The sequence below is a fragment of the Monomorium pharaonis genome, chromosome 8, assembly GCF_013373865.1.
Source record: "Monomorium pharaonis isolate MP-MQ-018 chromosome 8, ASM1337386v2, whole genome shotgun sequence".
Classification (NCBI taxonomy): Eukaryota; Metazoa; Arthropoda; class Insecta; order Hymenoptera; family Formicidae; genus Monomorium; species Monomorium pharaonis.
In genome coordinates this window covers 20,806,834-20,823,508 of record NC_050474.1, presented here as the reverse complement: position 1 = coordinate 20,823,508, position 16,675 = coordinate 20,806,834, and the positions used below count along the sequence as shown (strand labels likewise).

Sequence of the window (16,675 nt, the reverse complement as noted above, 5' to 3'; positions counted from 1 at the left end):
TCGAAAGGACGAGAACACTCGTCAGGGCGTGCCTTTCCGTGTTCTTTGCAGCCTTTGCATCAACTTTCTCCGCATTGTCGGCGAGCTGGACGTTCCTCGCATCCTTCATGCCCCACCATTATCATGCCATTACCATGATGCACGGGCAGAAATTTTAACGGCAATAATAAATATTGCGGCGCGCGTGAACTCGGGTGGGAAATAAGAAAAATTGTCTGTGAGATGGTGGAGAACGATGATAAGTGAACGAAACGCATTTCTCCTACTCAATCATCAAAGCCCTGGCTCTCTCTCCTCAAACCTCGAGGCTCCTTCCTCCAAACTCGGCCCTTCAATTAACATAAAACGCAGACAGAATTCGTAATCGACGAGTCGCAGGTGTCCTGTTACATTTTACACGTGTCGAGGATTTCATACGTGACGACGATCCCCAGCGCGAACATCGTCGTAACTCACTCGCTCGCGGAACAATGGCGTGTGTGAGAAACGCTATTCAATGAGCGAGTTCTTCATTTCGGACGATTTCTCGGTTAATCTCTCACAAGTGTATCTGATTTCGATGGTAAAAAGATCTCGTCTCGATCCTCCTCTTCCATGTTTCGTTGTCTCCCCGTTGTTGTTGAAATGTCTCCGTTAGCTCCTTGTAGACACGTTGTACCCTGCCCGGGGAATTAGCATAGTTCGTGAGCGGAATATCGAATTCCGGATTAATACGTGGGATATGGGGCCGTCACGGCGATCGCGATCGTTACATCGGGCGGGGTCACTCGGCGCGGTGAGGCCGATAAGGTACGTGTATGTACATTACGTGTGTACGAGCGCGACGTTTGCGTTAGCCGTAACACTTTCAGGGCTCGATGGTCAAACGGTGATATCGACGACCGTAACGGTAACGGCCTTTCCGTACGGACGCGCACGTCGTCGTCGCGGAATCCCCGCGCGCCGGTGGTACGGCCACGCCACCACGTGCATCCATTGTCCTCCCCGTCCGTTTCGAGATTGCATAATAGATCTTCCGTCGCGAGGTAGCAATTTGACTTTTGCACGCAGATGCGGTCCGTCATCGTCAACGCCTCCGGGGGTCTCCCCCCGTTACGTAAAAAAAAAAAAAAAGAAAAAGGAAGAAGCGCGATTAAACGCGCTAAAATAACATTGCGTTATCCCACGCCGTTATTACGCAACGAGGTCGGGATTCCGCGGATGCTGGCGGTGTCGGCGGTCGCGAAATAAAATTGTTATTATCCCACGACACCGCGCCGCGCCGATTTCCTTTGGTTCTCACGCGCGGCTCCACGCTCCAAAAATTAATATCAACACCCTTGAAGCTCTATAAGCTGTGTAGCGTCCTACAGAGTCCTCCAGTCCCATTGAGATCTTCAGTTTCACGAAGAGAGACTGAGGTAGATGAGACGAGAGGGAGAACCCTTCGCAACCCTCGCAAGTCAATTTGGAGCAACTTCCCTCTTCTCCCGTTAATGACTATCATTCAGCCGTCATTTACGGTGTCATCCCTGGTGTCCTACAGCGTCCGCGTTGTCGCATGCAATCTTTTCAACGTCCGTTGGAAGATGAATTCTCAGCGTGATTAGCAGAGCGTCTTCGTTCGGCCTCGAGTTTATTCTCCGTCTGTCTCTATCTTTCGAGACCGAGTGCGGAATTCCTCGCGACTCCTTCACCTTGCTACCATGTTCGCTTCCTCGCCTTTCTTCCTTCCTTTCTTCCTCGCGCCAGGTGTGGTCATTAATTTCACAGCGCCGTGGAAAAAGGCGAACAAAGGTACGGAATCGTCCTTCCGCTTGCTCGTTCGCTCATCGAAGCGAGAGGGGAAAATGAGGATCCCTCCGAGACAATTGCTCGCGAAATAAGAACTACAGGATCTTATTTACCACTGCGTCGTGGTGACGAAAAAATATTTACCATAAAACTTATACAAAACAAAAGAAATGTGTAAATCTTAACGACATATACAAAATAAGAAATAAAAAGGTATTGTTACGTGAAAGAAATTTTTTTATTTTGCGAAATCCAATTTGGAACGTTTGCAGAATGACGTGGCCTTGAAATATTTCTCGATCGCACCTTTTTAATTGCTGAAAGCTCTTAAAAAAGTAATCGAATTCTCGAGCTGACTTTTTATGCTCGGCTGGCAGAGAGTACCACGAAACGATGTTAATTTACATGCGTTCCTTTTACGACACCGACAGGTCGGGTGGCACATCCAGCGCGTCAAGTGCTGGCACGGGATCGTCGACCGGCGGAGGTCCTGGGAATCCGGCAGGAGGCGGTAGGATGGCCGTCATCGGCGTGACCAGGAATGTACGTCTGAGGCGACGCGGTAACGCCGGCTTCGGTTTCTCATTACGGGGTGGACGCGAATACGCCGCCGGATTCTACGTCAGTGACGTCCAACCGGGTGGCGAGGCTCACAGAAACGGATTGAGGGTATGTGTCTTCAATTATTAACCCTTTCTTTCGTCGTACGACGCTGTATAGAAATTTACATAGCCTTTCTCTTTTTATTTCGCTCTTTACACATTTACATCAGAGTTTCCCAAACTTATGTAGATCGCGGCATTTATTTTTTTAAACTGTAAGAGCTTACCCATCTACTTAATCATAAAGGGATATGAAGCACTTTAATTTTCGGGTATTTAAAAAATTTTTATTAAGTATAATTTTATTTATTAAGTATAATTTTATAGATTTATTTCTCAAAATATAAGTAAGATGTGAAGAATGTGCTTATTTCCTATTTTTATTGATAATGTCTTTGATGTCACATTTTCGTGTACAAAGAGTTTAGTAAACATAGTTTATTTAAAAATTTGGTATCAATATCTATCATTGTCAAAGAATTTCTCACTACATTCCAAAAATTGGCTTGTAATCTTCCAGTGAATCGTGATTTATGCTTTGGGAATCTTTGATTATTTATGATTCAATTAATAATATTATTTTCATACGATAATCGTGTGACTATGTAACACTAGCACAGAGAGAAAAGACATTAATTTTGCTTTCGGACTGTCGCTTTCAGGTAGGCGACCAGATCCTGAGGGTAAACGGTTACCCAGTGGAGGACGCCGTCCACCAGGAGGTCGCGCTCCTGGCGAAGAATCAGCAAGTCCTGGTTCTCAAAATTCGAAGTAACTATCTTGTCCTCATCTTTAATTATCTTTGCTATGAAATATGATACTTCAGAACGTAAACTTTTGTTCTACGCGCCGCATTGAGAGAGATGTAGCCTCGCGATCGTAAAGGAAAATAATTGATAACAATAATACGAAAGCGCGTTGCAATAATCAATATCTCGTTGCCGATATCGGGAATTTATGGCTTTCGATTTGTATTGCAGGCGTCGGGATGATACCTGTAAAAGAGTAAGTATCGAAACTTAATTAAAACCTTGCGCGCACCATGCGTACGTGCGTTTTCCCTCCCCGTTCCTCGAGATCGACATCCCTTAGTTAACAAAAATTATAATTCGCAAAGCAATCCAAACGATCCGGTTACCTGGCACATGGTGCAGCAACAGCAACAGCAGTTACAATACAACGAAAGTGGTATAGGCGGTGTACCGAGCTCAGAAGTCCGAATTCGGATACTCGTCGGCGAGAAGGGACGCTTGGGCTGCGGCGTCTGCAGAGGCATCGTACCTGGTCTCACCGTTCAGGTTAATAATCCTAATTTGACAAGGCTTCTTGAGATTTTTCCTTGGTTACAAAAACAATTCCGCTTTAATCAAAATCGTTTTTTTATACACACATATTTAAAAAAATCCATTTGAATAGAAATAAAGGTTGAAGTAAATTTAAAATGAAACAATAAAATTTATCTACTCCGAACTCTTACATTACAAAAAAAAGAACCGCATCCTACGTGAACAGAACACAGTTGCTTACAAAAAGCGAACCCTTAGGGCACGAGGGAGGGCGGTCCCGCGCGAGCGGCGGGCCTGAAGGCCGGCGACGTGATAATCTGGTGCAACGGGCAGCGGCTCACCGATCTTCCGTTCGAGCGGGCCATCGAGGTGATGCGCAGCTCGGCGATCCTCGACCTCGTGGTGCAACGACCCACGTCCCCCAGTCATCTTTACGACTGTCCCGAGCCGCTGTGGACCCGCGGCTCCAGCGGCTACGATTCCGAGACGTCCAGCGTGGCGGCCGCGAGCCCGCCGCCCCAGCATCAGAACAACCCGTCGTCCTCGCCGCAGCATCACCACCACGACGGCAGGATGCATCAGCGGTATCCGCGCGACGACGCCTGCAACAGAAACGGCAGGTCAGTTGCGAATTTTGATTCAATTATTTTCGCCATAATTAAACAAATTTCTTTATTAATTTGGAATTAATTAGTTCCAGCGTGCTGAGAAAAATAGTTTAAACATTAGAAATATTTATTTGAAATGTCTTTAAAAAATACCACTTGAAATAGGTACTTTATGCAGTAAATATAAAAAAGCGCAAATAGTACTTAACATTTACATACGAGTATACATTTAATTGGAACAGAATATTGAATTTATTTCAATTTTTCCCCAGCACGCTGATTATTTTCGAGGCCTTAAACGAGCCGTTCAGTTTACTTTCAATATTGATTTTGATATAATTATTGCGGGATCGGCTGTAACAGATTTTTCAGAGCGTTCCACTTATTACGATGACGGATCGTCTTTTTCGCACAGTCAGAAAATGCACTAGTGCGTGTGCGTGTGGATTGCCTATATGGTACGCGCTACGCACGTGCCTCTTCTAACGGTTATCGGCTGCCATCAATGAATTTACCATCGAGAGAAAGTCGGTCCATTAATAGGACACCCGTGTGATAACGATCGTAGATTCCGCTGCGGCTCGAATTCCTTGCCGCCACGTATATAAACACACATTTATCCCGCGCTTGATTCTCCTTCGGGTATTCGCGCGCGTAAAAACGCACGTCCCGCGAATTCCGCTCCTTCGAAGTCGGCACGAACTCGCTTGCATAATCGGACACGACATGCCGCTTCATTTCCGGGTTGTGACGTTGTAGGATATGCTGCCCCCTCGCCCTGTCGACCACCAGCTGCAGTTCCTCCTCGGAGTGGCCGCACGTGGATCAGGTAAGGGACTTTAATGTAGATTATCTCGCTTCGCGCATAATATTTACGCGATGTGAAACTTCAACAAGAGTTACGTTGCGTTGAATAGCTCCTTTGGAAAATAAAACAGCACAAATTATGTTTCATTAGGTCAATTTAAATAATAAATTTAGCATACATTTTTACGTTTAAGCATCGGTTTATTCTACCTCTTATCGAAATATTGTATATTGTTTTAATATGTGGTACCGACCTATCGGAAACGTGTTCTGCGCGATAAGAAACGGCACGGTAGCTTATCAGCCTTTACTGTTATGCACCAAATAACACGCTTATTTTTAGAAAAGCGGGATATGTACATACAATGTACATATACTTGAATACTTGAAAATTTATATTGACTATAAAATTTCTATCACATTAACCGGTTTAAAATAATAATATTAATTGCCTGAAATTTATATTAATTATATCTATTTTTATAAATTAAATTCTACTCTCGGCTGTCGTATTGAAAATAGCTGTTAAAATAATTCTTTTCCTAAATTAATTTTAAAACATATTAAATTTTCTTCAGTTTTTTGTCGCACTTAATTCCATCAATAATGAAATATCACTACAATAATTGGCATTCTGGTCGAATAGATAAGTTTTTTCTTAAAATTTTGACTTGTTTCTAGTTTCAAGGTATGAGCCCGATAAAAAGACAGAGATACAACGCCTCTCTCTCTCTCATTGGGATTTAATTTGACCGTTTTCTAGGCGCCGGAATGGTCGCGTAAACCGAATAACACAACCGTGATTCGTGTTAATCAGAGCTCGAACCAGAACCAGAATCACCGGCCTATACCGGGTGGGCAGTATCACTTCAATCCGCGCGGCAATTACGACGATGACATCGACAACGAGCCGCTTTACGATCCCGTGGCGCCCAGGATCGACTACGAGGTGCATGATTTCGATGCGAATCCACGGGACGAGGCCAATCGCCGGCTGGCCTATCGGCGAGATAACGCGAGGCAGCAGGACGTGATTTATGACGGGCCCGCGGACGACCTGCCCATGTACCATGGCTCCAAAGTGAGTATCCGCACGATCTGTTTTTCGTTATCGCGCCATTCCTCATCCGAAAGCGTTTGCCTCGTTAAGCGATCGGATAAGCCGGCTTAATTAAATATGTACGCGCGCGATATGTATATTTTAACGTGCCGCCACGAATAATTTTCTGCGCCAGGAGAACGGCCAGGCGGTCGGCAATCGATTGACGGACCTGCAACTCATGCAGCGACAGAGCGAGGCCGAGAGGAAGACGGTAACGACCGTAGAGGTGCATCAGTCGGTCTGTCCACCTGCACCTCCGCCGCCGCTTCCTTACAAATGGCCAGCAGGTTTGACGGCTTTTCCTCGCCAGCATCGTTAGAATAATAACTGACCGCGTTCGCTCGAGCGCCAAGTCGAAAGAAGTCCTCCTTCCGCTGTGTCGATTCACGTTCGAAAAACAAATATTTCACACGTTTATCACGGCTGCTTTCAATAAATGACACGTATCCCGCTTGCCGAGGGGAATTAAATTATTTTTCGCATCATTTTTCTTTTTTAAATATAATTAATGACACAATTTTACATTTATGCTCATCTATTTTTCGCTATTTTTTTAATGGAGATTTCAATTTTAAGAGAATCGTCCGCGTCTAACGTTTCGTAATACCGTCACAAGTCACCGTTACTTCGTCATCGCTACAGAGACCAAGCCAATGAACGCCATGGGCATGCAAATGGGCAGCACCATGTCGATGGGCAGCACCGGCTCGACGGAGACCGAGTCGAGCCTCGAGTCGTCCTGCAGCAAGGATTCCGCGTCGACGTCGTCGTCCCTGTCGACGTCGTCGTCCTGCGAGCCGGCGTCCACCGTTTCTTACGGCTCGGCGGCGACCGGCAAGACGACGGACACCTCGACGACGGCCACGTACGCGACGCCGCGCAAGGACGTCGCCAAGACCTCGCCGATCGCGAGCACCGATCTGAGCACCGCCATCACGCAGGAATTGCAGAGGCGAGCGCAGCAGGTAAGTCGAGAACCGATCGACATTGAAGATAAAATCGATTGGATCTTTCGTGTCCGCTATGAGATCGCGAGGACAATTCGAAAGCGCAATGTTAATTTGCAACGTTGATTTCTTGGTATAACGTGTTCCTAAAGTGTATTATCGCGCGTATCGCAATCACGCGCATGTTTTCCCTCTCATTGAACGTAATTCTTCTTAATCTCCATCGTTATTTTACAACGATATCTATCTATTTATCTACGATATCGTTTATGTTTTATGTTTTCTTCGTGTTCCATCGCGATAGAGGGAATTGATGAGCATTATCGATGAGTTGAAGTATCGCGCGATATAATGTGTCGCAAAAAGTTCAATCTTTTGTTAATCGACGCGCGAACTATCTTTCATCAAACATCGAAGTTGTTTTTCTGCGAGTTCTCGATATTTCCCGTGTCTAGGATAAATTGCGCTTCGTAAAATACCACTATCTTATTATCTTTAATTTATCGTTTTACTTATTGCACTCGTAATTCGTATTTATCGCGCGTATTATTTTTTTCTTTCCTCGCAGAGGTTAAACAATGCCGCTAAAGCGGAAGCGCCAAAGGAAAAAGCTCCGGATAATCGCAAGCCGCAGAATCCCGAAGCTCTAAGGTCGCAGGAGCAAAAAGTCACACACGATAAGGTCAGTTGCTTGCAATTGCATATATGTGTATGCAACTAATTGCGCATACACAAAGAGTACATTTATAATTCATATGCAGCCCGAAATTGAACAGCAGCGTTATTGAACGCAGCATTAATTATTTTAAGCGGCCTTATTACGGCTATTGATTGTTGCGTTATCGTTTATTGTAACTTGGAGCTAAATTGAATTCGACAATTCAATTTTTTTTCCGTAGCTGATGGAGGAATTTAAGCGTGCACACCAAAAGATGTTCAATTCTGCTCAGCAAAAGGCGCAGGCTTCGGAACAGGTTTCCAAAGATGTTCAAGAAAAGGTAAGAGAGAATTAAAAATAAATTGTTGATAAATTTATTTCATGAGGCATTTACTTTGAAAATTGCACAACTTAAATTACGAAGTACAATAAAATAACTTTCCTTTTTTTCTGAATACTTTTAAATCTATTTTTAGATATATTAAAGTCTTATCTCGCGAATTTAGTTACCGGGTTTGCCACGTGGAGTTCAAAATTTGCGGAGCTCCAACTTTTATGCGATAACTATAGTCTACCTGACGCCAGTCTGGTGTATTGTTCAGTGATAAGCGTATCTTTCGGACCGATTAGTGACGTAACGAATTGCACGTTGTAATTGCGATCAAGTATTAATCGTGTGCAACGTTACTCCAATGTCAGCAGTAAATTGAAACAATTTTTAAAAATCGATAAATTTAAACGTAGACTCTCCGAATTGCAAAAGGAATAACGAAGAGTCAGGCAATGAGTTATCAAGTAGCAAAAAATCAAGTTGAAATCAATCGAAGCGTAATGCGAGGTTTCACGCGCGATATCAATTACGATAGGCTCCCCGAGGGTAATCGTAATTAACAATGTGAAATTAAAATGATTACGCGAGAGTGCGCGCGATGTACGGCGCGTTGGAAAACAATGGCCGCTTCTATCGTGTATCAAGTTAATTTCGCTTTAACGAGATGTCGAAGAAAAACAGATGGCGAAGATACGGGGAGTCTTCCGACCTGCGTGCAGCTTTTTCTCGACTGAGAGGGGCATTTTCGTGGCGTAGCTAACAGGCGGCTCGGGAGTAGCGCGGTTCTTTTTTTTTCTCTTTTTTTAATTACACAACCGCTAAGCAAGGATCCACCGTGCAAACAGATAAGAGCACGAAATTATGAAGAGGCCGGAATACTCGTCGTTCGTCGGTGTGCGGACTACGTGTGCGTGCGTGCGTGCGTGCTGACACGCCGATCCGATTTTTACCTGTGTACGTGCGTACCTGTCGGGCACGCACACATCAGCCACGACGCCGCGGTAGTATTGTTGAAACGACGTAGCGATAGCGAGCGTTTTGCACACCTTAAAGTCACGTATGTACCGACGTTCTGTTTCAGTTCTTGCATTACCGCGCGCCGAGGAAAATGTACGCGCGACACATCCGCGCGATGCGCCGGCAAACCTCGTTCGCGGCCGCGGAAGTTACGTATCAGCGAGTAATTTAATTACTCGAGAGTGCGCGCGTCGTGGATTATTCCTGCCTGGTCGTCGTTTCCTTCCTCGCCATTTGTTACATGAAAACAATCTATAACGGTTCGGCCGATAATAGGTGTAATAATAGGTTCGTTGCAAAAAAAAAAGTTAATTACCAACGATTGCCCGAAGCTAATTGCGAGCGATATCTCGAGTGTCTTCGAGTCGTCGGAATAACAGGATGTGTTTCTTTAGATTAGAACGCATAAATATCTAGATTAGACCGCGCAACGTGACTTAGCGCAAGAATCTCATTTTTCGGAGATAAATCTGGACGTAATTTTTTCTCGAACGGCCGCGAGCGTACCGTCTTATCGTCGGACAAAATCACCGCCTCACTTTGCTCCGCGAGCCAGGTGACGGCTCTCTCGCAGTTACACAAGCGAGAGGCCGATTGGCAGCTCGTTGCGGCCTTATCGTCCATTAATCATCGTTATCGGGACGCGCGTTCGCGGATTCATTCGTCGCGAAACCAGCGACCGGTGGCGATCGTCGTGGCGGGTTCCGTCGTGCGCGCGCGAGGCATTCGATACCAGAGGATCGCAACGCGACACGCCGCCGTGCCGCGTCGGCTTGCCGCGAGGTCTCTTGTGCCACATTTTTTTTTCCCCCTCGCACAGCCTCGACTGCAGTTTCCTACGAATTGCGGCGGACGTGCAAAATAATAGGGCTTACATAAGAACGCCGGCGTAAGGCGCGACGTAACGCGGCGCGCTCTTCTCGCCGCGCGCGAGCGCAGAGGTTTCTTCTTCAGTTGCCCGTCGTCGTGTCGCGCGATCGGCGGTCTGCGAAATAAACATCGTGAAACGCGCGAGGTCGCGATCGTGATTCGAAGAAAACAGAAAGCGAGGCAACGGGGAGGACAGGAAGACAGAGAATATTCGACGAAAAACATCGACGTGTGAAAGAGACCTTTCTATTCTTGACGACGGATTCTTGTGATTCTCCAGACGAAAAGGCCGAGGAAAATTTGAAGAAAGAAATTAAAGACTTATTCAGGAAATTGAGAACGGAAACTGTCATCAAATAAGATCGTTTTAATATGCAATGCGTCGGAGATATGGCTATACTTCGTATGAAATGTAATAGATTTTGATGTACAGAAGATAACATATGCGACTGTCCGATGCGCGTTGGACGTAAAAAGTGCAAACGCAAAAAGGAATAGCCGGAGATCGTAAAGAGTATAATATATGACGTATCAAATTACTGAAATCGCTATTACTTATAATTAGAAATATTCAGTATCGAGTATCATGGATAAGAGAAACTCGAAGGCGAATAATACAAGCGACACAATGAGAAGGAAACAAGCGCTGGTTACAATTACGCCTTACAACGTTAGTAATTATATATAAAACACTTAATATTAACATGCAATTCAATTTATGGCCTCGGCACGTATGTCCAAGGACGATTTATTAATTCGATAAACATATTTAAAACATTTCTGGTTAACTGATTAAGAATATATTTTTAATTTTTAAAAATTCTATATTCTATCGTTGAACACACACATATATTAATTGTTTTATAAACAATTGATTTTTGAATTTAATGAAATATGCGTTATGAATTTGGTTCTTTTTATTCATATTTCTTTTTGCGAATGTGTTACAATTTTACAAGTAATAAGCGTTAAATATTCTAAGGAACATAAATGTTCTCAGGCATTAAAAACAGTTTATTAGTTTTAAACACTTATTTTCTGAGATAGGAAGACTTTTAAAATGCAACAGAATGAAATATCTTGAAAACAAAGCAATTGATTTCATGTTGAGACAAGCCAAAATAAAATAGAGGAAAGTCACCAAAATACCAATATAAGTTTCCTAAACTTATACTTCTTTGCTTCTCGGAAACTAAATATTGCACTTTATTAATGATAAAAGATCTGCTTAGATTAATCTATATAAAATATTTTCTAAATTATTGATTTGTTCATAGCTTTACTTTAGTATTTTTATATGTAAAATAACAAGATGTGATATATATTATATAAAAAATTTCTAGACCCACTAGTTTTTAGTTTATATAAACTTATTTTAATATTTAGTCGAATATTCTAAGAAAAATCTTTACAATATATGTATCTGACACTTATTTGTTTACACCCTGTATGTATTTCAAGATATATTTAAATTTATTTATATCTGCATCAGACTAAAGATTAAGATTGAAATTGGAATTTGGTCAAAACAAAGTTCACGAAATTTGAGATTGATCTTTCTTTCTGATTAGTTAAATTCCAATCAAATCTCACCTTTCATTTCTAGTCTGATACGAGCATGAAAGATTTGTTATTGTAATCAACATATTAATATACCGCGTTTCGTAACATTCTTAGGAACAGGAGAAGAGGACGCTCAACGAGACAACGACGACGGCGACGGTGACAACGACAACAGCGGGACCTCCGGTGCCGCCGCCGGCGCCTCCGCTTCCGTTTCCTTCTAAAAACCGGAACACCGACGAGTCAGTAGAGATGCAGAGTATCGAGTCGTTCAAGCTGAAGGAGACGCCCAACACAGTGCCGAAGCCACCGCCGACGTACTTTCCAGTGACGAGCCCGTCCTCAACGAGCGGTAGTCCGCGACACGTTGGTACCGGAAGCAAGGTCCCCAAGGACGCCGCGACGAGCCCCGTCGCGGAGCTCGCGAAGAGCATGTCCGCGTCGGTCTCGCCGACCAACGGCCCTCAATCTTCGAAACTACCCGGCGGCAAAGTGGCCATCAGAATAGGGTCGTACGAGGGTGAGACGAAGCAGCCATCCAGACTGGAGTTCTTGCCGCAGCAGCCGGGCCGTGACAAGAATGGCATCGCCGACGAGACGGACAACGGCCCGGTCGTCTCCAGGCTGCAGAACGAGCTCGCCGCGACTCTGCAAAGGTCGAACCTCAGAAAAAAGACTGAAGGCGTAAGCAAATATGAATAGAGTAAAATTATAAATAAGAGAAAATTCTCACGGAAGGAAATCGGTCGTAGAAATTTATGTGAGATCGACAGGAAGATACTAAAGCTACGATCATAATTAAACATTTTGACTACATACCTTCTTCCACGAATATTACTCGAAATTGATAGAATTCTTTGATTACAATTTTTATATAGCGTTTTATTTTTTTTTTTATAGCTAATTTTTCTGGAAGAAAACGTTTTGAAAAAAAATGTGAACTCGTTTCTGCGTTTTAGGAAAATCAGTCGCCTGTGAAGACTATTCACGAGAACATAACAACGTCCAACAACGAAACAACGAACTCAGAGCCGAATAAGCTTTTGCAGAGCAACATCGAGAAGCTCGCTTCCGCTCTGAGCAACAAAGTCACCATCAAAGTGAATCCGGAGAACAGTAGTCGATAAGAATGCAGTTAAGTCGAGAAAAGACGTAGCAACAATCATCTTGCATCTTCGTAAATTTTGTACATTTTTGCACGTTTCGCTAACCATTCCGACTTAATTATATATAAGTGAAAAGGCGCTCCTCCTATTGGTGAGGTTCTTTTACACGTACGTGTTTTTATATCTTATTTATTATCGTATTATACACCGAGCGAGTAAAAAGAGCTAATTCTTATTAATCGAGATGAGGTTTAACGACCAGTATTTATCACGTAGTCTTTTGAATGTAATCTACTACGATCGCGGCTATGTATGAATCTTAACGGAAAATTCGACGAAATGTTGAATTTTTAAATAAAACCGACGACACGTAAAAGTGTTTGATTTTGAATCCTTATTGGTTTCCTAGATCCATGAGGCGTTTAAGATTTTTAGCAGTTGAGATTAAAAGAGTATTTTTGCTTTCATAAAATTGATTTTTTTTAAGTTTTTTATTGTTTGAATTGAACGGTCAGGTCAGTGTCGGTTGGTTGACGGCAGTCAAGAAAAATATGTATCGTTTAGAAAGTTTTTCGGTCTTTCTTCTTATTATGTAGAAATGACAAAGCTAAAACAGGAACAAACAAATCAAAGCATGTCTCTTATTCTCATGGGCATGAGAATGGAAGGGAAACAAAAGAAAGACATGAATGTGTAGATTTAATTTGACTGTCACGGCTAAATAGGATAAGAACGGACAGGTCAGCGTCGGTTGATTGATGGCAGTTCAAAAAATATGCATCGTTTAGAAAGTTTTTCGGTTTTTTCTTATTATGTACAGAAACAAACAAATCAAAGCATACCTTTTCTCATGAGGTTTGTTCTTCGCTGTACTGCTGTACTGATTCAAGTTAAAATGAGTTAGAATGAGAAAAAATATTTGTCTTATTCTGACTTACTGCACCAGTCCAACAGTGCAGTGACTAAGAAACAGGCCTATGGGCTTAAATGGAATGAAAAGCCATAAAAGACATGAATGTACAGATTTAACGACTGTGATGGATAAATAGGATAATGCGAGAATGGACAGGGCAACATCCGTTAGAAAAATATTTTACTAAGAAGTTTTTTGCGTATTTTTGTCTTAAAAAGGAACGAATAAGTCGAGACATATCTCGTCTCTAATATTTAGAGAATATTTTTCTTATTTTATGTTGCTACAATAATTAAAACTAATCCTGACTATGCATTATGGTATGGAACGTGAAAGAAATAGACAAGAATTAAAATTGCAAATAAAAATGTTCATTATTCTATGAATCAAAAATGTATAGAATTATACACTGAAAAAAAAATGTAATATATTCAATAAGATATGTTATTGCGGGCTGCCAATTAAAAAAATACTCAATACAATAATATATGCTATTGCAGTATCAACATTGTACTTGCATTAATAGCAAATATTATTGTATTGAGTATTTTATGTAGTTGGCAGCCCGCAATCACATATGTTATTGGCTGCATTACATTTTTTTTCTGTGTACATATGCGATTTTTCTTCACTTCTTCAAACTTAACTTTTTGTAAAAGAAACAATGTAAAAATTATCCTTTTAATTAATTTCTGTCTGTTCACTATGATTATTATTTATTTTATATTAAATAAAAATTTTACAAAAAAAGAAATTAATATAAACATAAATAGACATATTTTATATACATTAATGTATATAAAATGCGTCTATATATATTTACACTAGTTTCCTTTTTTGTAAAATTTTTATCTACTAATTTTGACTAAACTATTATTTCCTAAATTATAAGTGTTTTTCTAAACTTGCCCAAACGATTCCCAAACGATTAGAATAATAGAAAGGACGATTAAAATAATAGAGTAGAATATAAGAAATATTGAAATGGTTTGCTAAATGAACGAAAATGAGAGAAAAGAAGAGTCGACAGCAATTCAAAATAGAAAATATTCTCAAGTGAGAAAAAGACGAAGCTCGAAACGGAAGGAGACAGCAGATGCTCCCACCGCTCGAAATTCAAAGCAGGTCGAATAGTAGGGCTGTCCTTTACAGGCTCTGTATGCAGGCGAAGCAGGGTGCAGGTACTACAGGTTGCCTGTTGCCTTGCTGCCGTCTACGTGAGCATTTGAATTGGTATCGTTGTGCATCGCTGCTGCAAACGCCTAGAAATATTCAAGTAAGTTCAAAAGTAATGTTGGATTTCTTTGTTGTACAACTGCAATTACGAAATATTTAAAAGTTTCAAAATATTGCATGGTACATAATGGAATAATTATTACATATATAAAATAATATAATTGCAGGCTGTGATATTTTAACCGCACTAAACTGAAGATAAACACATGTGGTACTCTCAGATGAACACAATATGGTACTCGCGGGAGAGAGCGCTGGGGATTGACGGGGAGAACAAGGAGTTTCGTTTTGTGCAGCAAGGGTGCTGCGGCTACAAGGAGAACTATGTTCCTTGGTATATCAATGCAAGTACAAGTTTCAAACGCGACGATGAAGACTTGCTAAAAAATCAAATGATTCATAAATACGACGATCCCAGGGACAGCGACGACGAAACGGACGAGGCGGAATGCGCGCGTGTTCCGCCCGTCAAGCCGCATAAGCCTCAAGCGCACATCATCAAGGGAATTGTTCACCAGTGCATGACGTGGGACGTGCTGGAGGCGTCCATCCGCGGTTATATCAATGAAGTCAACACCAGCAACGTTAGGATCATAGCGCGGAAGCTGCTGCGTACGAATATCATTCGCGGTCGAGGTTTATTCGCGCTGTTTATCGTCAAAGCACAAACCGCGTCACCGTCGCTCACTCCGGCCTACGCGGCGCTGACAGCTATAATAAATTCCAAGTTTTTTGAAATAGGCATGCTGGTGCTGAAGCAAATCAGTGTGCAGTTCAACCGTGGATTTAACTTGAACGATAAATCTTTATGTATATCCTCGGGCATATTCTTAGCCCATTTATTTAACCAACATGTAGTCTGGGAGTTTATCATTGTGGATCCCTTGACTCAGCTGTTGGAAAAGTCGACGAACGATTCCGTCGAAGCGGCCATCGAAATCCTGAAGATATGCGGAATGAAACTGACGCGGAATGAAATTAAATCAAACGTTATTGTGACCATTTTTGATATGCTAAACAACATATTACATAAAGGACAATTGGACGAGCGAGTCCAACATATGATTCAAGTTATGTTCGAAATAAGAAGAGATGGCTTTAAAGATTACGAAGCTGTGCCAGCAGAACTGGACGTTGTAGAAAAGAAAGATCAAAAGCGTCATTGGTCAGTATCAGAACAGAACGATGAGAGGAACCTGAAAATTATATTAAACAATTGCAAGTTTGATCCAAACTATTGCGCTTCCGAAAAGCAGTACAAGAAATTGCGTAAAACAATTCTTGCCAACGACAGTTCGGAAGACGACGACGAAGAGGACAGTAAGGAGGAGAGCTCGGATAACGAGAGTAGCACTCCGGAAGACGGCGGTGACGAGGAGGACAGAGACGAGGAGAGCACGGATAACGAGAGTAGCACTCCGGAAGACGACGACAACGAGGAGGACAGGGACGAGGAGAGCACGGATAACGAGAGTAGCTCTCCGGAAGACGACGACGAGGAGGACAGCGAGGAGGACAGCGAGGAGAACAGCGAGGAGGAAAGCTCGGGTTACGAGAGTTGCATGGAATAGACCGAGGAAGAGAAAGATACGACATAACACGGAAATAAATCTCACGCTTCGACGATCACGAAGCGCTTTCGATTTTGCAAATATTATTAATTGTTAAAAATATCTTTTAATATATTTGAAGACATTTCTAAAGAACATTTAAATATCAAAGAAAAAAGTAAGTAGTAAGTAAGTTCAACTGTGTACCTTTTACTTTTCTAAAAAAATGTCTAAAAAAATAAATGAAAATGTTATCAAAAGCAAATAGTCCTTTAAATACTTCTTTAAAATGGTTTTCATAAATTT

General features: G+C 42.2%; 2 protein-coding genes across 4 annotated transcripts in view; both read left to right on the top strand.

The window, feature by feature from the left end:
- The window catches only part of LOC105828589, a 38,942-nt gene extending 25,896 nt beyond the window's left edge, over positions 1 to 13,046 (top strand). Inside the window, exons 2-14 of one of the 3 annotated variants that reach the window (XM_012666988.3) lie at positions 2,205 to 2,442; positions 3,038 to 3,146; positions 3,356 to 3,380; positions 3,493 to 3,673; positions 3,920 to 4,281; positions 5,029 to 5,098; positions 5,840 to 6,157; positions 6,312 to 6,465; positions 6,755 to 7,143; positions 7,694 to 7,807; positions 8,025 to 8,123; positions 11,679 to 12,248; positions 12,524 to 13,046. In XM_012666988.3, the coding sequence (XP_012522442.1) occupies positions 2,205 to 2,442; positions 3,038 to 3,146; positions 3,356 to 3,380; positions 3,493 to 3,673; positions 3,920 to 4,281; positions 5,029 to 5,098; positions 5,840 to 6,157; positions 6,312 to 6,465; positions 6,755 to 7,143; positions 7,694 to 7,807; positions 8,025 to 8,123; positions 11,679 to 12,248; positions 12,524 to 12,691 (2,797 nt within the window). In that variant the 3' untranslated portion in view covers positions 12,692 to 13,046. The remainder of the gene's footprint in view (positions 1 to 2,204; positions 2,443 to 3,037; positions 3,147 to 3,355; positions 3,381 to 3,492; positions 3,674 to 3,919; positions 4,282 to 5,028; positions 5,099 to 5,839; positions 6,158 to 6,311; positions 6,466 to 6,754; positions 7,144 to 7,693; positions 7,808 to 8,024; positions 8,124 to 11,678; positions 12,249 to 12,523) is intronic. The other 2 variants (XM_012666989.3, XM_012666990.3) reach the window with 2 other exon arrangements.
- A 1,318-nt stretch (positions 13,047 to 14,364) lies between these two features.
- Positions 14,365 to 16,596, top strand: LOC105828588 (pre-mRNA-splicing factor CWC22 homolog). Its single transcript, XM_012666987.3, has 2 exons — positions 14,365 to 14,859; positions 14,987 to 16,596. Exon 2 carries the CDS (start codon positions 15,026 to 15,028, stop codon positions 16,388 to 16,390), a length of 1,365 nt encoding a protein of 454 aa, XP_012522441.2. The 5' UTR covers positions 14,365 to 14,859; positions 14,987 to 15,025; the 3' UTR covers positions 16,391 to 16,596.
- The last annotated feature ends 79 nt before the right edge of the window (positions 16,597 to 16,675 follow it).

Excerpts from the sequence above, each read along its gene's own strand:
- LOC105828588 (XM_012666987.3), top strand. The coding sequence starts at position 15,026 with ATGTGGTACTCTCAGATGAACACAATATGGTACTCGCGGGAGAGAGCG.